Genomic DNA, 23,353 nt, shown 5'->3' on the forward strand with positions numbered 1-23,353 from the left:
GACTTATGCAGAAAGATTGAGCCACAACAGCCAGATAGAAAAAAAAGTAAGTAAAGGGAAATAAATAAAGTGGCAAAAAAGACAGATTTGAGCAACTTCCAACAAAATAACTCAGGACTACACAATATAACAACACTGGGTGACCATTCTTTCTTACTGAGGAACTGGTAAATAACCTGCACTGGCACTCAGACTCTCCCTCCAGATACAGCTTCTTTTCAGTAAGATTCCCAATGTTCCCACTCTAATTGCCCTCCTGCCTCCACATAATAATATATTTTCCAGTTTCCTGCAACTGTACTTTTGTTAACTTTATTAATCCTGTTCTTTCCAAGATGTTTTGTCATGTGCAGTAATGAAAAGATGCAGTCCATCACCTGGGAGATGATATCTACTTTTTATTCACCCCTAAATATGGATGAAATCACCGTATCAGTTCTCCACAATGCCAGTAAAACCTCCTCAGTGCTACACTCCCTAACTCAGAGAGCTGCATTTTTCTTTCATATTCATGCTAATGGTCTCTCTCTGAGGGATAAACACCTTAGCAATTTTCTTCTAAATGCAGGCACTGAAGCAATTTTCATTGTTAACTACCTCTAAAACCCCCAAATGCATTTAGTTTATCATGCACCACATAACATTGCTCCCCCATTCTCATTGATATGCAAAAAGAAAAGAGCCAGTTTTCACCTTTTATCACAAATGCATCATAAATGGTTAAAGGGAAAAATTATTAGCTTGGTAATTACATTTCAATAAACAGCAGAGATTAAAAAAAAAAAATAAAAAAGGGCAAAAACCCAGTATTGAAGAGGTAATGACTACAGCTGCAAGCAAGGACTTTGTGGGGATTCAGACATGCTCTTGTCAGCTTCTGTGGTCATTGCAGGCTGGCCACCTTCCCCAGTGAGGGAGGCCTTGTGCAGCCTTGCAGAAGTAAACCAGGAGGCTGTGGAGTCAGACACCTTGTTGCTCTGTTAAATGACTGCAAGTTATATTCTGGCTTGCATATATGGTCTCTCATGATTCTTCCCTAACAAGTGTGCTGACGAAAAGAATTCCACCACAGCAGTTTTTCTCTTCCCTCCCCTGTGCCCTGCTCATCAGCAGAGATATAATTTAATCTGAGAAGCTGAAAAGGGGGGGGGGAAAGGAAGAAGCAAGCTGTGGAGTGGCTATTTTAGACTTTTGTAGCATTTAATCAATATTGCACTCATTTCTGCAACTGAAACTTAGCTCAGTGTTTATCTGAGGAGTGTGTCCCCTGAGGACCACATAAATCACTAGCAGAGTGTGAATGCAAAATACCTGTGTTACAGTCCTGCATGGATTTTGTGTGGCTTACAGAGTGAACTTAGGACAAAAAAAGGCCAAGTTGTCATTTCCTGTGACTTATCAACATGTTTTTTATTTCCATGTGCACAAATAATTTTTATTGTATTAGGAAAAAAAACCAAAACAAACAAAAACAAGCAAACTAAAAAACATGGGGACAAAGGCAGAGGTAAAAAAATTAGTCATGAGGTGCTGTGTTTGGATCAATAGATCCAACAGAGAAAGTGGATGATCCAGGTAGACCTTGGACCACTTCCAGGAGGGTCTACAAGAGCACTGGAGAGGAACTTGGGAACAGGGCATGGAGTGACAGGATGAGGAAGAATGGCTTTAAACTGACAGAGAGCAGAGTTGGATGGGATATTGGGAAGAAATTCTTCCCTTTGAGAGTGGCACAGGCTGCCCAGAAAAGCTGTGTCTGTCCCATCCTTGGGAGGGTCTGAGGCCAGGTTGGATGTGGCTTGAAGCAACCTGAGGTAGTGGAAGGTGTCCCTGCTCCTGGCAGGGGTTTTACAGACACTTCAAATTGAAAGCATTCCATGATTTTATGATTCTGAGATGTGCCAAAACTATCCCTACAGAGGACCAAAGCTCATCTGTACATCCAAAGGTTAGAGGAGTCTGACTCCTTCAGCTTTGTCCAAGGTGTTAGTCAGGTATCACACTGATTTCTGACACAGGTACGGTCAGTGTGGCCACTGCTAAGCTTCTGAGATTTATTGTCTTATTAAAAGAAAAGATCATTCCCTGGCATGGTTTGTCTCACATCATCCCACTGCTCTGGTAATGACATGGACCACTCATGACAAAATTTTTTTTCTCCTCATCCAGGAGGCATTATTGGAAAATAAAAACAGGTACAAAAATCTATGCAACTTGTGTAAGCTTTCCTCTATGGAAGTAAGCAAAAACATATACAAAAATATAGCTTGTTAAGAAAAGAAAACAAAATCAAAAAAAGACCCCAAGAAAATATTTCATATATTCACTAATTATTTTATTGAGTTTCTATTTTGTTCCTCAAACCCTCTTTGAAAAACTTGTATTTATGGAATAATATTTCTCAGATTATAAAGGTAACAAGAAATGAAGTTGAAAATTTTCCAAGGCTTACTTTTCTGTTTGTTAGTTTGTTTGTTGGGAGTTATTTGTGTGTTTGTTTGCTTGGTAGGAGGGAATTTCACTTCGAGGTTCTGGGGTAAAACTGCTGAAACTCCAGCTTGAAAGTTATTACTTGGCTTTAGGTTTTTCTATTCCCCCACCTGCTAGCAGGAAATAAAAATTGCATTTTTAGAAAGCCTTTTCCAGCAGTCCCTCCCATGTGCTTTAGCAAATGAAATGTTTGGATGATTCAGATGACACTATGTAACTTTTAGCTTTTGTTCTCTTTGTCTGGAGACACCACCATTCAAAGCTTCAGACTGGCATAAAAGACAGTTAATATTGAAAATCTCATTTTTTGGGGTTAACCTACTTTTCCTGAGAATCTTTAAAGCCCCATTCTGCAAAAGAGCTTTTTGTTGGTCATTTGGCCAGGGGAAATGGGCACCATGTAGTGCAGTATTATGTGCTTGTTTTTTCAGCATTCAAGCCAATTTTTTTAGTCCTAGAAATATCATTATGATGTGAGCTTTGTGAAAACTGATAGAGATAGAATACCGTGTTCTGCCCACTGGCATCCCTGGTTTGTGTACAGCTGCTTGGTAACAAGAAGCTTTTGACAGCAAACCTCTTTAAAATGGAATTCCTAGTGAGATTATCTAGGACAGTCACACACATATATATAAAGAAATCAGGACACAGAGTATGTGCAGTGTCTGCTGGAACTTCAAAGTACTTCAGTACCATTCACTGGTGTAAAGAAAAAGTGCAGAATATTTTCCAGTGATGGGAGAAAAGGAAAATTTACATTATCATAATCTTGTGGAAGACCTGGATGAAGGTTAGTTGTATTGAATATATTTATATAGGTGTTTTCCATACAACATACACCGGAACAAAACCAACCAACTAAGAAAAACCACCTCAAAGCCAAGAGAAATAAAATAATAATAAAAAAATCACCACAACTACTACAACAAAACCAAAAAACCTACAAGGAAATACTACAACGAAAGGCTTGGAAAGAAGAAAAAATATTTTGCTGCTTTTATTAAAAATATATATACATATATATATATTTTCTTCTCTTATATTTTCTTATTTTATTAAAAAGTTAAAAAAGCATAAATCTTTCAGCAGTATCACTGTACATTTATCTGGTTCTGGAAGTTACCAGTTAGAGAAAGATGAAGAACAGTGAGAGGGAAAGAATTTCAAGCTAAAAAAAATAAGACTTTGTTGAAAGAGAACAGAAAACACTGGAAAGTTTTCCACCACCTGCGTTTTGGAACCACTACCACTGACTTTGCTGAAGAGAAATGGTAGCAAGGGGCAGGAAATCAGTTTTGTCAGACTCAATAAATGCTGATGTTCACCCTAAATGCTTGTTCCCTGCAACGTTTTATTGCACCTGTTTGACAGGAAGATAAATGCAGGCCTAGAAATACAAACTGATCCACCCTTTATTGCATCATGATTCACTCATGGACAGGGATGAGAAAGGAAGCTGGGAATCTTGGCTGCCAGTTGCCTGTTCTTCTTTTGGAAATATACTCCTTTTTATCAGCATATGCCTAGATCTTTTCCTACTGAAGTCAAGGAATATTTCTTCAATGATCTGAAGGAAATTGGTGTCAGGTCTGCAGCTTCATCTGTGATTTACTGCAACTGTTTTTTCCCACTCTGTATCTGTCCCAACTGTTTCTCCACAATCTGTCCATTGGCAAATAAAATTACTAGGTCAAGGGAGAGATAGATTTTAGTTTTTCCCAGAAAGTATAGAATAAATTTCTTGAGATCCCAGGAAATTTTCAGTGTTATGATTTGACTTTCTAAGTATATTTTCAACAGCCTGTGGAACAACATAAAAAGGGAATAAAACTAGTGCTCTTCTCACCTAATATTCTCTGTTAATAGTTGCTACTTACTTCAATATCCCTATGCTTGAAAAATAAAATGGATTTCATTTATGCACTACAATACTAGCAGAAAATGCAATAAAATTATTTTCCCCTTATAAGAACACGCTGTAAAGGCCCATTAAGACATAATTACTGCCAAAAAGGCATTTTACATTTCCTTGAGATAAGCTGCACTAGTGTACTTTGAGATTTCACTTCCATTGATTCAGGATTAGAGCAGCATGTTTAGATAATAAGCAGAAGGGTCTCAGATAACAGCCTGAAGTGAATCATCGGGCTATAGTGTTTAGTCTGAGAAAGTGTGTTTATCTGAAGGGCTCTTGGGACTAATATGGTTCCTCTTCAAAGCTTGAAGCAGGGGGTAAGAATCATAGTCCTGCAGGTTGGCAGGATAAACATGTCCTGTGATTTGCTAGCAATTTGAGAGATGGATTTCAGTACAGAGTGCACTGTTGTTGTCAGGTTGAAAAGTGTCTGCCTGGAAATGAATTCATGTGCACACAACTCCAGACAAAGGAAAATCTCCCTGAAATGGCATGCCATCACATTTTAGGGCCAATTTTTCAAGTCTCTGACTCACACCTGGGAAATATACTGGTGCACTAAGTTTATCATAAAAAGCTCACGTTTTAGCAAGCAAAAATTGGTGCAATAATGTCAGAATGTACTGACTTGCTGACAGGTACTGAAACCCATTTTTCTACATACTTGCCTGCTTTGTATCTGAAAATAATTTTTGCCTCTTTTACATATCAGATCAGATTGTTTTTCAGTGATGGGAACTCTGCTGCTCTTTTAGTGTTCGGCATGACGTCTGCACAGAGAGATTGGGTAATGTGTCATACAAGGGAAAGCTGTGGCAAGAATAAAAGCTCCTGTGTCAGTCAACAGTTTATAAATACAGCAGGAGAGATAACTGCTGTGTGTGCTCCATGAGGAGCATACTTCTGGGCTCCAGAAGTAGCAACATATTTTTAAGCTAGAAGAGAGGGTGAGAAAGCGCAAATGAGTGAACAGAAGGTTTCTATAACTCTGTGTGGGGGCTTTTTGTGCTCAGTTGGAGCAGCTGGGGGTTGTCACTCTCTGAGAATGATTGTGAGGGAACTGAATGCAGAATAAATCACTGGAGGGCTGAATGTCCTTTTGTTTGCACCTGTAAGTTTGCTGGAAATGAAAGAGTTTACGTCAGTTTGGATTGAATGTATGTAAAAGCAGATAATTTTTGTGGCGCGATGGTAAAAGAAAGGGAAATCCCAGAGCTACCTCCACCAACACTGCTTCCAAACTCAATGGACAGGGGTGAATTTCAAGGGAAAATTACTAAAAAAATGTCCCATACGGTTCCCATAAAGGAAGTTCAAGTTATCTTTATGGATACTAATTTGCATTTGCAGATTTCCATTAAGTTTGTCCTATACACTCTGCATGCCAGATTGCAGCTAGCCATGGGGGTTAAAAGCTAAAAAATAAACTTTCTTGTTTTTATAAATAGGACCTCTACCTCACATTTAATGCGTTTGGCTTTATTTGCTTCTCTTTTTTTTTTTTTTTTTTTTTTTGTTTTTAATTGAAATGTAGATGAAAAATAAAAATTTTGGGTTGGGAATACTGCTTCTAGTTAAAGAACCAAAAGCATCATCAATAGCTAACCAAAAGAACTACTTCAGCTTCTTCTGTATTCGGTTGTGCCACTGGAAAAGAATGCCAGCATCAATTTTTTGCTAATTTACTTGCAGCACACCACACCTACAAGCTATTTTTTGGTAAGAATAGCTCACGTTAAGTCTGTTTATGACAATCCAGCTACCAGGAGTTGCATCAATACCTGTTCTGGAAACTCTCTGAGGCAAACATATTCTGTCTGAGGCTGACTGGGATGAGAAAACACAAGCAGCCCACCTGGCAGGTGTAGAGGGTGATAAAAAGCAGGTGTAGTGAAGCGCAAGTGCAGTAGCAGCCCTTACATTCTTTAATAAAATGCCTCTTGTTTTGCCTTCAGTGGAAAAGCAGTGTTGGAAGAGGACAAAAGGACAAATGATGGTGCATGAAATACATATCCAGACTCCATGGAACATCAGTTTGCTTCCTGAGATGAGCAACTGGTCCATGTTGTGTCAATGTGTCAATGTATATGCATAAGAGAAAAATCAGTAACAAGATGAACAAGTTTATTAATGTTTCTGTCTTTTTGCATTTTTTAAATTTTGTTTTTGCTTTATTTTTAGCTTCAGAAAGTTGAGAATATAAATGCATTTTTGAAGCACCATTTATGTTTTAAGGGCTTCCATTAGGATCTACCAGTTAAAGTATTGAAGATTTTTATGCAATGTCAGCTAAGAAATCACATGTGGATTTTAAGTCTCGATTTGACAATTAAAAACTGTGTTAATAATTAGTAGTTAACTAGGTCAGTGTTAAAATTCTTAATTAGTCCATAGGTACAAAAGGGAAAGGAGAAACATATTTGTTGAAACACATCCTCCAGCACAACAACAAAATACATTAAATTCAGTCAGTTTGTCTATTGACTCCTTGTGTTTCCCAAATAAGGCTGAATTACAATTTTTGCTCCCTGATCTCCTGAAGCCATTAAAGTCATTATTCAAAGTTTATAATGAAGTATTTATGACTGTGAGGGCACCCAGCCAAATTAGTTTTCCACTGCCTGATTTAGAAGCTGTAACACCATCTCCAATTTGACATAAAACCCAGGGGAATAAAAACAACTAGGTACCATGAAGGTACACATCAGCAGCACCACAAATAGGTGCTTTGGATTTTTACCCTGAGTCACCAAAGTCCGAGCAGAATTTGTGTGAGCTTCAGTGAGAGCACCATTAAATCCTCTGTGAAGAAAGAGCCTATTTCAGATGTTGACTTCAATGGGAGTTGGATTAGGTCTTGATTTATTCTGGAGCTGTGTAGTGCAGATAGAGAGGCAACAAATCCAAAGACATCTGCAAAGACAAGCAGCTAAATCCAGGACACTTAGAATGGACAACTTCTGAAAAATTGTGGGGAGGGAAAGTGGGAAGAACTTCCTAGTTACTCTGGGAATGTTTCAGTGATGACAATATACATTGGAACAACAGGGGAATTTAAACCAGAGATTTACCCATATCAAATAAACTTGTTTGATTCATTTCAACATTTCAGCAGAAGTAAAATAGCTATGCCCATGCTGTAAAATGGCCCAGGATGATAAATTTCCTAAGTGTGGTGCCTCTGCCACAGGCCTCTGCTTGCTACAGAAAAGAATGGATGAGGGAACAGGGGAGGTTTAGGTTGGACATGAGGAGAAACTTGTGTTCTGAAGTTATTATCAAGCACTGGCCCAGGATGTCTGGGCAGTGGTGGCGTGACCATCCCCTGAGGGATTTTAAAAACATGTGGCTGTGGTACTTGGAGACATGGTTTAATGATGGGCTTGGAAGTTTTGGGTTAATGCTTGGACTCAATGATCTTAAAGATATTTTCCACCTTTAAAATTCTATGATTCCATGAAATATCTGCACCACATTTCATTACTTGATTACCATGTACTATGGACCTCTAATATTGTATTGCTTCCTAATAGAGATAAAACTGCAGCTTTTTTCTACTGTTGTTGTCACCCCCTTTCATTAACTGAATTATTCTGATTCCTTTTCTTGTGTCACAACTGTCTGTTCTAACAAAATTCATAACCTTGGCAATTGGAACCTCCTCCCATAAATTAAGAATGATGTTTAGTTCTAGCCTTTTAATATTATTTAAAGATTTTCCTAAAAGTTAAAAAAAAAAAGAAAAAAAGAAAAAAAATTATGCATGTGAAAATGACTGGCAGCAGCTGAACTTTCTTTAAATTTCTGGCAGCAGACTGCATTCCCCACTGCATTTGTAGTGCCCAGCTTAGGTGCATTCAGACATCTGGGAAGCTGAGAACAAGGTTACCTGTCTTTTGCTTCCAAATATTTCTTTGTTTATTTAAGTTCATTTAAGTTCCTTCTTGGTTACTTTGTGCACACACACTAGGGAAACTCAAGAAGCTACAAAAGCCTTCAAACAGACCCTGAGACACACCTGAGGAAGACATCAACAAGTGGCAGCACTTTGATTAAACAGTAAAAAATACCTTAAAGTGGAAAGGAAATAAACTGAGTCAAGTAGAAGAAATTATTCCCTGGCTGATGTTCACACAGCAGACAGACTGTCAGAGAAATGGCAGAATCAGGGGATGGTTTGGGTTGGCAGGAACTTTAAATTTCCTCTCATTCCGACCCCCTTTCCATGAGCAGGAGCACCTTCCACTGTCCCAGGTCGCTCCAAGCCCCTTCCAACCTGACCTTGGACACTTCCACGGATTGGACAGACATAGCTTCTCTGGAAAAACCTGTATTTGTGACACTGTGTGCTACTTTTGGCATTAAGATCTCTTTTTATGGGAGAGCATCTGATATTTAGATATAATGTGAAGAGAAGACAAAATGTAACAAAATACTTAGTCTACAAATAGTCCAGAAAATTCCTGTAATAGGTATAGAAAAGGAGGAATGAGAAAGACATAAGACAATCTACACAGTATTTATTCATTTCATTATTGTGATAGATGTTCCTGCATACAAGAGAAAAAGAAACAAACATCTTTTTATCTATTGTTCATTTCAGCCCGCCTGTCTCTTCTGATGAGATTTCCAAGTTATATTGCTCTATACTGCAGAACTCCTCTAATCTTCCCCTTTGTTAATTCCTCTGTGTTATTCCGCCACTGCTTCCTTTATGTTTGAATAAGGAACCTTGCTTTCAGCACTGTGACCCATATCTCCAAGGTTAAAATCTTTGAGTTTATCTCTGACTGAATGAGTCACGTTGGAAAATTACTCACCTGTCCAGCAGTGTCCAGAATGTCCAAATAGGCTGGTTCATCATCAATTCGGACTTGAGTTTTGTAGGCATCCTCTGAAAAACACAATGCAGTTTGCTTAAGCATATGAGTGGCTAAGAGAATGGAAAATGAAACAGCTTTGTTAGTTTGGAGTAGGCTTTTCAAAAGTTCTCCAATCTGACCTTTATAAACTTGCTTTATTTCAAAATCTCTTTTTGAAATCCTATAATCTCTACAAAGTATTAGCAAAAGAGAGTTCTCTTATCACACTGCCTCAAAAAGCAAAAATTATTTTTTCCTGTCTTTAAAAGGGAAACATTTCCCTTTCTCTAAACACAGACCCGAGGTGTTATTTCAGTCATAAAGATTCAGAGGGGGGATACTGGTGCAGTGCAAGAGAATTCTTATTTGCTTACCAAAATGACACATTCATTGAGATTTTCTAGCAAATAGTCTCAATTTAAAGATTGTCAAAATTATTGGGATAGACTCCGTGTGGCTGAACAGGGTCCTAGCTCAGGTCCTTTCTCAGGTCAGAGAAATTATTTAAACCTCTTTGTATATCCAGAAAGGCTTAAAATGAACTTTTTAAAAATAAGCTCTGTAATCTGTGTCCTCACACTTATCATAGATACATGCAGAGGAGGAGAAACTCTGCTTTGTGGACCCTTCCCTTAGCTCATGATTTTGTCAACTAAATTTAGAAGAATAAAAACAAAGAAAAGGTGAACTGCTATTTGCATAAGCTGTTTTCCTCACATTTCAATTTCATTCCCTTCTCAAAATTTGTATTGTCTTTGTAAGATTAAAAAGCGTGTAGATACTGGCCTGTGTTTATACTTGAAATAGTCTTGGAAATTATCTGTGCTTTTTAATTGAAGAATCATGCAGAGCAGCCTGAGTATTTTTTGTGACTGACATTGTGCTCTGGAAGTGCATTGAGGCGTGAAGATGAGACAAGTGCATTTGTTGTACCTGAGAAATGTTAACCACTGTGAGCCTGTGGCTGGGCTGTCCTGAGAGTCAGAGCAGAGACCCTCAGCAACAGGCTCTCAATCATTGTTGAGATAATATTGAGATTATAATATGGGATAATATAGCAGGCTGTTGGAATTCTTGGGATGATCCTGTTCATGCCATAATAACATATAGGTTGCACCATATAGCACTTTATAAAAGTGTAGAAAAATCTGCTGCTAGAAAATCTGCTTTCTACCAGCAGAAGAAAAAAACTAAATAATTTGGATACAAGTCAATATAATCTTCATTCAGACCCCTCCTGTCCAGCCAGAAGTCTTTTATGACAAAATCACATACAGTATTTTCCCCCTTTCTTTTAGGCCTCAATTCAGCAAATAGACACATGAGTTTCTTTAAACAAATACCTAATCCCACTGATATTAAGATGGCCCAGAAGCTTAATTAATTGTATGTTATATTACCTTGCAGAGAAAACCAGAACACTCCAACCACCATATGTTTTGGTTAATAAATCTATTTTTAGGGTTTGCTGAATAAGAAACTGTGGCAAAGAGGGACCATATAAAAGGAATTGGACTACTTGCAGGTTAAGTAATTTACTATTGAATGACAACACGATCTGTCTGCAGCAGACTTTTTTTTTTTTTTTATGTTTTTCCTCTTTCCTGTTAACCAACTATTAAAAGCAAAATAGTAAAATATGTAAAATCAAACATGACATTTCTTTCACATGAATTCTATTGATACTATCAAGAATTATTGGTGTACTCCCATGCAGGTGAGTGTCCATTTGCATTACATTACTGCATACCTAATTACCATATGACTTCCATAAATTTAGGTTTCATTCTTGGCTCTGCAATTGGATTCTCTAAAGCCAGTGGTCCTACTTTGCTTTTCACTTAGACCAATATGAATCTTTATAGAGAAGTTTTAAAACAGTTAATGTGAAGAAAAATTGTCTTCCTTAAATTTTACTTGAATAAACAGGAAGCTAGACAAATTCTGTCTTTTTAAATTTTTTTTTTATTCCAAGGAAAGGATTTACAAGTTCAGAGTTAATTATAACTAAAAGACCCTCTGGCCTCTGAATATAAGCTTTTAGTAAGTAAATGCAATGTCTGCTGAGCTACTCTAGGTATACCCTGATATAGTGTGATTGTCATCAGTAAAGTTTCAACTCTTAAAAGATGGAGCCAGACTATCTTTATAACATTCCTACTTTGCAGATATAACACTGAATGCATAAAGACATTTTGTAATTTTCATTTATTTTGTTTCCCTAACTACTGACCTAAAAACATTTCACAAGAGACTGTTAGAATCACTGTCCCATTTTCATTCTTGATGTATGCTGATGTCTTGAGCTGGTGGCCGTGAAACATGTTTTGTTATGCTTTGACCAAGTAAATTAATTTAAATGATTTTCTAGGCAAATGCTTTTCACATGTAAGATTTGCTTTTGCCCCAAGAAATGTAGAGATGAAACAGGAAGGAGATATGAGTCTCCTGTATAACATTCCCTCTGCCTATGTACAAAAAGCAGGATAGTACAGATTATAAAGAGAAGCCTAAAAATGTACTTATTTGAGGTGTGATAAGCAGGTATTTTCAACCTGCATGTGGAATGGAAAATAGGAGGAAGTTTTTATCCCTAATTTTCTTCAGGCACACATTTAAGAGGAAGTCCTAAAGCATACACTTGCCAAAGAAATCAGTCTTGAGCCAACACACCCTCATGCCAGAAAACAAATCGCAGGACCCACTCATGAGCTATGACCTTCTTAATGCTCCAACAATCACCCTGTTGAGAGGCACTGCCTTTCCATTTACCTGTGGATTCACTGATCTCCTGGGCATTTCATTCATTCTAAGGCAGCAGGCAGAAGCAAGATGCATAAATTGAAATGCATGTTTCCCATATCATGTCACAAAGACCAAGAGGAAGAGCTGTACCATCTAGTTCTGCTCTACAATTAATACTTTTAACTAGGATGTCATATCAGAAAGTAATGTAAATAGACATTTAATTCTCTTTTCTGTCTATTAGATGGGCAAACATCTTTATTCAAATTATGAGGCAGAGGCATTAACCTGGAAAGAAACCACTTCCTAGAAGAGTTGGATACATTTGTATCTTGGACCCATATTTTTGGTTCATTGATAGCTATGAGGTTAAGCAGAAATCCTAGTATTTTTAAATATTTCCCAGAGGATTTCAGAAGGGATTACTGTTTGGCTGTTTTTTTTTTTTTTTTTTTAGTCCAAGCAGCATGGTACAATTAATAGTCATGGCAAGGGAAGACAAGTTCTGTGACTCTGTTGTAAAGACCAGGAACAAGCTGCTAATAAGTGGACAGAAAAGAACAGAAGCGAAGATGCTCCTGTGAAGCTGCATCTAAATGTACATGCAATAAAGTGGGAAAATCTTCATCGGGAACACCAATAAACTCACATTCTGATATCCTCCCTTTAAAAACTATCTGCATTACAAGTGGTATCTGGTGTATTTACACTCCTTGAAATGTTTGAGTAAGCTACGCTTTTTTTTTCACCTGATTAATTTATTGTTAATTTATTAATAAATTTATAATTTGAATATAATGCTCCCTCTAAAGCTAATTTAGGGCCTGCTAGACCATGTGTATCCATGTTTTACACACTATAACTCTAAGGAATGGCATTTAGTAAAAGGTCAAAAACCAGATGCTATTTCAGTAAAGCATTAAAAGAACATACAAAATAGACATGAATGCTAATCAGACATCAGACAATAAATCAAACTATAACTATATTGTTCATATTAAGCTCAGGGTTAGTCTTTTTCTGTGAGGTTAATTGCAAAGTCTCAGCTTTTGTTTAGGGTAAAATTCTGCAGAAGAGTAGGTTATTACATGAAAAAAAAACTGCGGATGGAGTTTACTGATATTGTTAATTGTGTTTCAAATACTGACTGCCACAATGAATGCTTTTTAGGGTGGAAAAAAGAAAACCAAACAAGACTCCCGCAACCTTGTAATTTGAACAATGTGTGCATAACTATGAACTGTAAAGTTAAGAGATTTTTTTTCCCCTACATGTAATGTTGATTTTGTTTCTTTGTTTTAAAACTTATTTCCTACAAAGATTGAAAATAAAAATGAAAATAAATAAAAAATTCTTCTCAGAGTATGATATTATATTGCTTCAATGAATACTGACTGTTAAATATATTGCTGGATGGGACAAAACAAATGCAGATCCAACTGTTTTCTGAATGGTACTGATTTTTTATTTTTTTTTAATTTTTAATTCTTTCTTCCTTTGCTGAATATCTAATTTAAACCAATAAAGGTTCTTGGAATGTTGGGTGTTGATTTTTTTTTAACTTCTATTTTTTGATTTTTAATTGTCCTTTGCAGTGTTAGAAAAGTAAAGAAAAGAAATTCTTTATGTTACCAGAATTTGTTTGTTTGTTTGCTTGTTTTTGAGGGGGGTGGTGTGTGTGTGTGTGTGTAAAATTAATGTGTGATTTTTTTTCAGAGTTCTTTTTTTATAAAACATAATTTTGGAGACAGAAATACTGTAATTAATGCAAGGTTGTGCTATGGCAAATTTTCTTAGAGAAGCTGAATTCATATAAAATATATCAAAGTACTTTTTCAGTTATGAGCATGCCTGTTTCACAATAAATAGATTTGAATAGTGTACATTTTAAAGGGGAGTTGTGATGGGCTTTTCATCTGCATTACAGGCATATTTCATCCCTGAAATATAGGTCAGATGCTTCTTTCTTCCATTTGTTATTTCTGCTTCTATAACTACTAAATAAAGTCTCCCCTCTCTTGTACAATACCAATTGCAGTTAAGAATTATCAGATTCACATATATAGGTGAGCCAAAAAAAGATATTTTATTTGATTAAGGAGGTGTCAAGCCAGCAGAAGGAATCCAAGTTCAGTCAGCCACACCTGGAATTCTGCCTCTTGTTTTTCTCCCTCTGTGCCAAAGCAATAGCAGGAAGCACATCTCTTGGCGTGCTTAGATTATCTGCTACAAATGCATTTTAATTTAACAATGCTCCTGAATGTAGGATGGGCATGAGTCGTTGGCTGTATGGGTGCTGTTCCTATTCACAGCAAGGAATTTTTAAATTAAAAGACTGGATGAACAGAGACATAAACCACTGTACCAAATACTACACATAAACTCCTCCTCTTTGAGATAAGAATATGCATGTCATAAGAATTACCCATCAAAATACCTTGTTATTAAAACCTCCCTTAGCATATAATTATTTTCCTGGACTATGAGTGTTTTACAATTTGAGTGAGCGTTGCTATCAGCATTTTGCAGACAAGGACACCAAGTCACAGAGGTTGCCTTCCTATAAGCTCTGCACACATGATAAGCAATGGGTGGTTTAGAGGAGCAGGACTGACAAATTTGATTGCCTTGTATTTTGTAAATACTCATGTATATAGCAATATCCTTTAAAATAATGCAAGTAAGGATATTAGCAATAGGCTATTAGCTAAGATATTTAAATATTCCTGTTCCAGCTGTGTTGCACCATTATGGTGGTGTGATTCTTGGTGATGTCCTGGGTAGGGCCAGTAGTGGGACTTGAGCCAACTTGATCTTTGTGTGTCCCTCCCAACTCAGCTTATTCTGTGGTTCTACCTGCAATTAGGAATATTTCATATTTTTCTTCCCATTGATGCTGTTTTGTTTTGCTTTTTTTTGTTTGTTTGTTTGTTTCTCAGCACTGAGCTGTATTTGCCATTTGTCATTTGTTTAGCTTTGTCATGTCTTTGTCAGATCCTTCAGGTTTCACTCAGTTTCATGTTAACAGCACACTTTGCCTGTTACCAGCCTACAAAAGTGGTGGTAGCAGACAGTATTATTCCAGGCAGAAGAATCTTGATGACGGTTTACAGAAGAGAGAAAAAAAATACTTCTGCCTTTTAAATCCACAGCTAGGAACAGTTCCTTCAGTAAACATGTTTTGAACACCTCGGCTGTTTCTATGAAAGAGACATAGGTAAGTAATGCAGCATTTAATGTAGATATTACTTCTCTGCTAGTATGTAGAAAAACTATAGTGTAGGCCTTGAGAAAATAAAACTAATCTGAGAAAAAATAAAACATTATTCATGTTAAGTGCTTATTGTATAAGGAATTCTTTCATTTATTTATTGTGCATTCAGTTGCATGATAATAAATGCTGAAATCTCTATCTCTCTGTTTCTATTTTAGCATTCCAATTGCTTTACACATATTTACAGATAAGATATTGAACCAAAGCTTTGGCCACATATGTCTTCAGAAAATATTCTGTAATGTTTTCAAATGGCCTTGCTAAATTCAAATGTGTATCACTGTTGCAGATTCCATCTCTCCCAGTTTGAATTGAAAACTCAATGTTTCTTTTACTTAGCCTTTGCTCAGTGTCATGACATGCTTTTAACTAACTCCTGTGTTCAGTTTTATAGATTTCTGTTCCTTCAATGGCACATAAATATTATCCCTGAGTTCTCAGTGTCTCAGGTTCCCCAGAGGATCTGTGTTTGTCCCATCCCTGGAAGTGTTCAAGGCCAGTTTGGACAGTGCTTGAAGAAGCCTAGTCCAGTCAAAGGTGTCTCTCCCCATGGCAGCAGAGCTGGAATAATTCATATTTGAAATCCCTTCCAATGAAAATAATTCTATAATTCTTCAGATCGTAAGATAACTCATAATTTCAAGAGTGAAGATGCAGAATTGAATAAAAATTTATTTATTCTATTATCTATGTTTGAAAACAGAACAACAGAACAACTTGTAGATGATTTTGTCCTCCTAATATGCAAACAGCTAATATTTTCAAAGTAAAGCAGAACCACAACTAGATTATATCCAGATCCTCAAACAAATCTCTGCATTTAATCCTAATCAATGAAAAGTTGTCTCTAAATGCTTAGAGGGGCACAGTGCATAGAATTGTAGAATCATAGAATTGTTTGAATTGGAAGGCACCTAAAATAGTCTCATTCCAACTCCCATGCCAAGGGAAGGGACACTTCCCACTAGACTAAAGTTGCTCAAAGCCTCGCCCACCCTGTCCTTGGCTACTTTTTGGGATGGGGAGTCCAAAAGCCCCCGAGCAACCTATTGAACATGTAGAATTGTTGTAGCAGAATAAAAATTTCAATTTAGGCCCAGCAAGTCCCATGCAGCCTCACTATTCATTATCAGTAGTTTTTAACAGCCACCTTCATCATACTCTTTTCTGACTCCTTTACCTCAGGCTTTGGCTGCATCTGTTTCCAATAATTCACCTAAGAGCTTCCTCAGCCTAATGGGTATTTCTGTCCAGATCTCACCTCACCGCAGTGCTCCTCTTCTAATGCCATTATGTGTCTGTCTTAAAACAGCTGCTCTCAAATTAACTTTCTCTCTCTTGTTGGGCTGCCTAATGTTTCAGATCTGTGCTCTGCAGGGCAGGACTGATAACACTGAGCTGCTGAAGCAGCCTGATTGATTTTTCAGCTTTGGGTAAGTACATGCCAGCTTTCTTGGTGACCTGAAGTGCACCCACTGCCTTTAAAATTGAGAAGTGGGTTATCTATTGCACATTCCATTTTCTATTTTTTTCGGGTTTTTTCCCAGTTTTACTTGAAAACATATACAAGAAAACCTCTTCTTGAATGTCAGCTTGCTGTTTCATTACAGTGGTGCCCTTTCATTCTTTCCTGAAAAGGACTGGAAGCAAAAGCAGCTTAATCTCACTTAGTTTATGGTAAGGAAAAAAAAAAAAAAGAAAAAAATTCCACCAAACAGCATTATATGTGCTCTAAAATCTAAGGGAATTGAACTTTGAGCCAGAAAAAATTAGTTTCTCTTCTCCCTTTGGGTTGCCACAACCATGAAGTTTATCAACAAAGCAGTTGGAAAAGGAGACAATGGTCTCCACAGCTTTCAAGAACTAAAATTAAGAAAGGTTGTGTTGAACAGTTATGCATGGGAGAGATTTTCTTCTATATGGAGTAATCAACAAGAATACAAAACACAATGTACAACAGAAAATTAAAGGTAAGACACCTGTTTTCAGACAAAGAAGGTAAAAATATAAAACCTTGGTAGCCAGCAAAGAAAACTCATTGCTACCTTGTCTGGTCTTGCAGCACCTTGCACACAGTCTATCATCAGGGCCCAAAGATTATAAATTACACCAGGGTATGTGAACATAACAGTATATGTGTGTTTATCCACTCCTGAAAAAAGTATTAGGAACATTAGAAGATTGCAAATTAAGCACAAAAAACACCAATGCAAATATCTCCTTCTACAGAAAAACTGGGTATTTTTATAATACTATACTATATATTAATTTTTAATGTTTGCAACATTCTGTTTTCTAGTTGTAGATAAGTATTTCCACCTCCAAAATAAAATTATTAATAATTAAAGTAAAATGCTTTTTCACAAGGCCACAGAGTGTTTACAAGTTCTGATAAAGACGAAATTTATTTTACAATTTATAGAACCAAAGTGAAGTCTAGAAAAAAATGCACCCATCTTCCTTCATTTCCCCAACACATGGATAGAGAAGATCATTCCATTCTTACATAGCAGCATAAAGTGAAACATAGAATTCTTCTGGGCTGAGTCACCTCCTTTAAATGATAAGTTTCTCCTGGGATACAGCATGGATTTAAATGATAGACTGACACAGTCAATCTGAATAATGTGGTCTGGCGGAGCAGCTTTCACTAATGATGAAAATGCTGTCATAAACAAAGCCACCATTTATGATGTTAATTTGCAAATATGCGCATATGTCACTAGATTTGTATTAATTATTGTACAGAGCAAAGTCTGTTGCCCAGAAAACTCACTCAGCTCTTCCTCAGAACTTGCAGTGCAGTCCTCTGAACAGACTAAATTTTATTTTTAAAGTGTCTCTCACCCAAATGAATAAACCTATTTTACTCAGAACCAGCTCTTGCAGAGAAATTACAATTTGTCTACAGAAGTTAACAAATTTAAAACTTAAGGTTAAAGATAACTCAGGAAAAGCATTACACTTTCTGTTAGGAACTGCTTGCTATGTAGATAATGCTGCTAATATTTAACAAAAGCGTATCATTACTTTGTCTTCTTCCAAGAAAAAATTAATTTCATTCAAAGGTGTGCATGAACAAAGTGAACAAAGTACTTCTGTTTAATCAAAACACGATAATTAACAGGATTCCAAGTACCCTTATCTTGGGGAACAAGAATAGAAGGTAGCAATTTCACCACTCTTTCAAGTCCATGCTTGTGCTACTGGGTGGGAGGATCTGACAGCTAAAAATTCACTTCTTGTCATTTCAGGGGAAGTAATTAGCAAGTTGGCTATGTCTGCATGTTTATTAGCATGGATGGTGCCTTGGATTTAGTAAGGTGTAGATGGATGCTGTCTTCCATGAAAGAAAGGTTAATGGAAACATTTTTCCTGCGATGAAGAATTTTGAATTGAGCATTATAAATCAATTGCCTCTAGGAAAACATGGCATAGGTGTTTCTTTCAATTTCAAGTCATTTATGGAATAATTTTGCTAATCACAATATACAGGATATAGGTAAGCAAGTTTTCCCTATTCATAGGCTTCAAGTCTCAGTTCAGGTTCTTCTACGTTCATGACTTTAATGATAATTACAGTCACTGAATGGGGGCTGTGACACCCACAGCAGAACCACTGGGCTAAGGCCACAGAGTGAGTTTGATGCTCAGTCCAGCTTCAGCCTTATAATTCCCAGCACACTGGACCTCCTCATCTGCCACATAACATGACACTCCACTTGAATTTAGCCCCAACAATCTAGGCTTTCTTCATTGTATTTTACATTTGGGAGAATTATTCATCTAGTATGAGGTGCAGATGTTAGGGTGAGACAATCATGATCTATCACTACGTATACTTACATTGCTAATTAGAAACTACAATATCTGTGTGACTTAGCTGTGGACAGCAGTTCTGGGTAAACATATAAATTCTCCTGGTTTTGATGTCACCATCGAGATGCAGATCTTGCTTGCAGCCAAAATCAGTCAGGATCTAAAGGTTCAGAGCTGAATTCCACAGCTCATATGAGGGGCTCAAGACAGTGAAAGTGTGCCAGTGAAACTCTACTACAAGAGAGCAGAGAAAAACCCAAGAAGGAGATAGTGCCCGAATTTTCTTTTTTGGGTTAATATTAGTGTATAATTGTAGGCCTGAGAGAAGGACTGAAGAGCTCAGCTCTGAGAATATCCTTTCGTCAGCAGAAGACCCATGTAAGCTCTTTTGCTGCTTCAAACTACTAGATGGATCAGTCTGAGACTTGCTGGATCAAAACAGGGGGAAGTGAAGATTTTTCGATGGAGTCAAACCAAAACCACTCATTGCTGAATTAGAGGTCTTCTGCCCTGTACAAGGCTGGCACGAAGGAAAAAAAAACAACAACCTTTTGTGTAGAACACAAGAAAGAAATTTAATAATGGTTACTATTCTTGGCTGGTATTCTTACTATACCCTTAATTTATCAGATATTATAAAATAATTTTAATAAAAATGTTTCATTATTATCATTATTCTTATAATCACTATTATCATAAGAATATACCACAGAAATGCTTTCGTATTGTTGCATTTATAAGGAAAGTCTTTTGTCGTTCTTCCTCAGTTTTAATCTGATTAATCAGTGCTTTAGAAGAGCAACTATAAGGTCACACTTCTATACAGTTTTTGGTTATTTTTCTTCTCTCTGTACTGAGCAGATAAACAATTAATCTTAAGTTTCTGGAAGAAATAGAAGGGTACTTTGATCCCCCATTGACCCTTTATTCAGTGAAGAAGAGAAGATGGCCAAGGAAAGAATATCTTTTACTTCTGAAACAAAGAAAGTTAATGGAGCATGAAAAATAATAAATATTAACCATTAGCAGCTAGAGGGTACTGGTGTTTTTTTTGCTTGTGAACATGAGGCAAATATGGATCTCTCATGACCGTGGTTGTTTGACCAGGGTCAACAAACACTTTTCTGTCCTCTTCCAGCCATGATAAGAACTTGTTGAGCAGAGATGTTGGAGAAAAAGAATCATAGAATCACAGCACCTTTTGTAGCTGTCCACCAACTGGATTTAACTATACTGGCCACCACTCACCATCTGCCAGATTTCACTCATAATAAACAGAGAGATTTGTTTGTTTCCTTAATTTCTAGAACAATGGAGAAAAGGAAGTTGCATCACCAGACAGATTATCAATTTAAGTAGTTCTGATTAGATAAATGCTACAACTGAGAATATAAAGAGCCATGAAAGGTCAAAAGAACATTTAAAGAGTTTTGTTTTATTTTTTTTTTTTTTTCATTTGGAGATGGATGATAGCCCCAGGAATCTCACACAGTGGCACAGGTAATTGTCACTGTTATTTTTGGCAACAAGGATCAACTTGGGAAGGAATTTTGGCTTACAGACTAATGTCTGAGAGTGAATGCATCAGATGCTTGACTGGGTTTTCACACCTCTCCTGTCAGAGAAATAAAACCATTTCTGTTCTCTTTCATTCCCACTTATACTCCTATTTCCATATACTTGTTTCTACATTATCCCTTTTGACTTTTTGAGCTTTGAGAACTATATTTTCACCAAAATTATTAAACTCAGTAACATGGTAGGCAGCTATTCCATGTTGGGGTGGCTTAGTTTTCTTTTGGAATACTATTGAATCAGCTTAAAAAAACTGTATGATGTGATAAACACCAGAGAGCCAGTGAGGCTGGGAAAGGGCAGAAATGAAGAGTGGGATTTCCCCTTTTTCTTCATAAATTAGTTTTGAAATTTGTCTTATTTCATCTCACCAAACTAGACTGTTTCAGAATCTCCAGGGTCTGTTCCTAACAGGTGATAGCTCATACATCATTCCTTGTCCATGCTTTAGGGTAAAGAATAGCTCCGGATATTAATAGCTACATAGAGACAGTAATATCTACGTCTATTAATATATTACAATATTAATAGCTCTAGATAGATAGCTCTACACTTGATGTCTACTCTATTTCCTCCTCTGAGGCTACACAGCACAGTGAAGGAGGGGCTCATAGTTGTAGCTGCTCTCTGGCACTGCTGTACCTGAAGAGAACCTGCCAGTAGAGCTGCTGTGTTCAGTTTTATTTCCATGTGAGATGGACACAGACCACTGCATTGCCAAGGCTAAAGTACAAGCCAAAATTCTCTTCAAGGTGTTCTGACCAACATTCAAACTTTGAAGAGGTGTTTGATGACTTGAGAGGGGAGATGATGACTGGAGAATCAGCCCTCTGGGATACTGACTCTCTAAAAAGACAGCGACTGTATTTGCTTCTCTAATATTTTTAAACATTTTTTTTTTTAATTTAGTAACAGAGATGTTACTAAAAGAAAATTAGCAGATTAAGCAATGTTTCCCTGGTGTTTGAAAATGCTAATTGAAAAAAACACTCTCACCTCATGTAAACAGCCCTCGAAATAATTCCATGGGTTTTATTTGTAAGAAAACCTGAACACTGGACATTAAGATTATGACATTAAGGATTCTAGGGGTGATTCCCCTTGTGTACAGACAGGAAAATGCAAGTTGTCGCTTTGATAATGTCTTGCATGAAGTCTGAAAATTTAGGACTGAATAGCTGTTTTATGAAAGCAAAGTTCAAAGAAGGAAATTTTTATATTAGAGCAGATCATGTGTCTGAGTAACACAGTATGCTTAATATAGTACCAGACTATTCCCTTAACAAAAAAAATACTGAAGTTCTCAACAGAAGGAATCAAATTTCTTCATCATCTGAGACTTCATCTAAGACAAACAAATCTCAGATTGAAATGTTGAGACATTATCTGATTATCATTAATGTGAAACTTCGAGGGAAAATGCAGCATTAAAAAAAAATCTCAAAGAGAAATGGGATTATTTTTTTCGTTTTTAACTCAAATTATTTCCAGTAGAGAGAAAAATCTGCTGAGATTTTCCAGGATCCCTTCTCTTTACTTTCAAACAAATTGTATTTCCTTTCACTGAAGGATGAAATAGTAACACTAATCAGAAGGCGTGTTATTGCCTCCTTGAAATCTAAACTAACTGAGCAGTTTGGGCACTTCTTCCATTCTTAATTTCTTAATGATACTCCCTACTTTTCTGTGTATGACTTATTTTTTCTCTTACTATGGAAGAACTGACATGGCCAGACACATGACCACATTCCCCTTTCTTTTGCCACCTTAGCAAGAACTGTGCACAGCAAGTCTCACTCTTCATTTTGCTCTATCCAGAAACTCTGAGGGGTATCAAAGTGATTTGTGAAGGTCCTTTTTCTGATAAGCTGTCAGAGAAGGCACCACAATTCATCTTCAAGCATCTAATTTTAGAAACCTATGAAGTATCTCTCTGTATGCAAGGTAGGTAGCTAAAATCTCCAAACTCTGAATTGTGGATGCTATCAAGTTGCCCATACTGGATTCTTGATGTTTGATATGCTCTTGGGAATGTTTTCTGGTTCTCATTCACTATGCTAGAAGAGCTCTGGTGATCCACAAATCCTGTGTCACAGCCCCACATTACCTGTGGAAGATCTACCGCCTTCTGGGTCAGGATTTTTGGTCAGCCAAAGCAGGACAGCAGGGCACGGAACATTTAGGTTGGAAAAGGGCCCTGAGATCACTGAGTCCAATTGTTCACCAAGTGCTGTCAAGCCCACCACTAACCCACATCTCCAAGTGCCACACCAACAGGGCTTTTAAGTCCCTCTAGGGATGGGGACTGGTGACTCCACCACTGCCCTAGCAGGCTGTGCCACTACTTATTATCCTTTCAGGGGGAAAAAACTTTACATCCAATGCAAACCTTTCCTGGAGCAAGTTGAGGCACTTTCCTTTTGTCTTGTCCCTTGTTACCTGGGAGAAGAGCCCCAACACCCCTCACCCCCAGCTGTCCCCTCCTGTCAGGGAGTTGTGAAGGGACAGAAAGTCCCTCCTGAGCCTCCTTTTCTCCAGGCTGAGCCCCCACATCTCTCTTCATCACTTCTCATTAGACTTGTGCTCCAGACCCTTCTCCATCTCTGTTGCCTTCTCTGTACACACTCCAGAGGATCTCAAATGGCTCCCACAAACTGTGATAAAGGAAGTGAG

The 23,353-nt window shown here is 37.2% G+C and overlaps 1 protein-coding gene across 1 annotated transcript in view; it reads right to left on the reverse strand.

The window, feature by feature from the left end:
* RIT2 (Ras like without CAAX 2) overlaps window positions 1–23,353 on the reverse strand; it is a 188,269-nt gene that overhangs the window by 92,075 nt on the left and 72,841 nt on the right. Inside the window, exon 3 of the mRNA XM_062512914.1 lies at window positions 9,226–9,299. Within this exon, the coding sequence (XP_062368898.1) occupies window positions 9,226–9,299 (74 nt within the window). The remainder of the gene's footprint in view (window positions 1–9,225; window positions 9,300–23,353) is intronic.

This window comes from Cinclus cinclus, chromosome Z (assembly GCF_963662255.1).
Source record: "Cinclus cinclus chromosome Z, bCinCin1.1, whole genome shotgun sequence".
Taxonomy (NCBI): domain Eukaryota; kingdom Metazoa; phylum Chordata; class Aves; order Passeriformes; family Cinclidae; genus Cinclus; species Cinclus cinclus.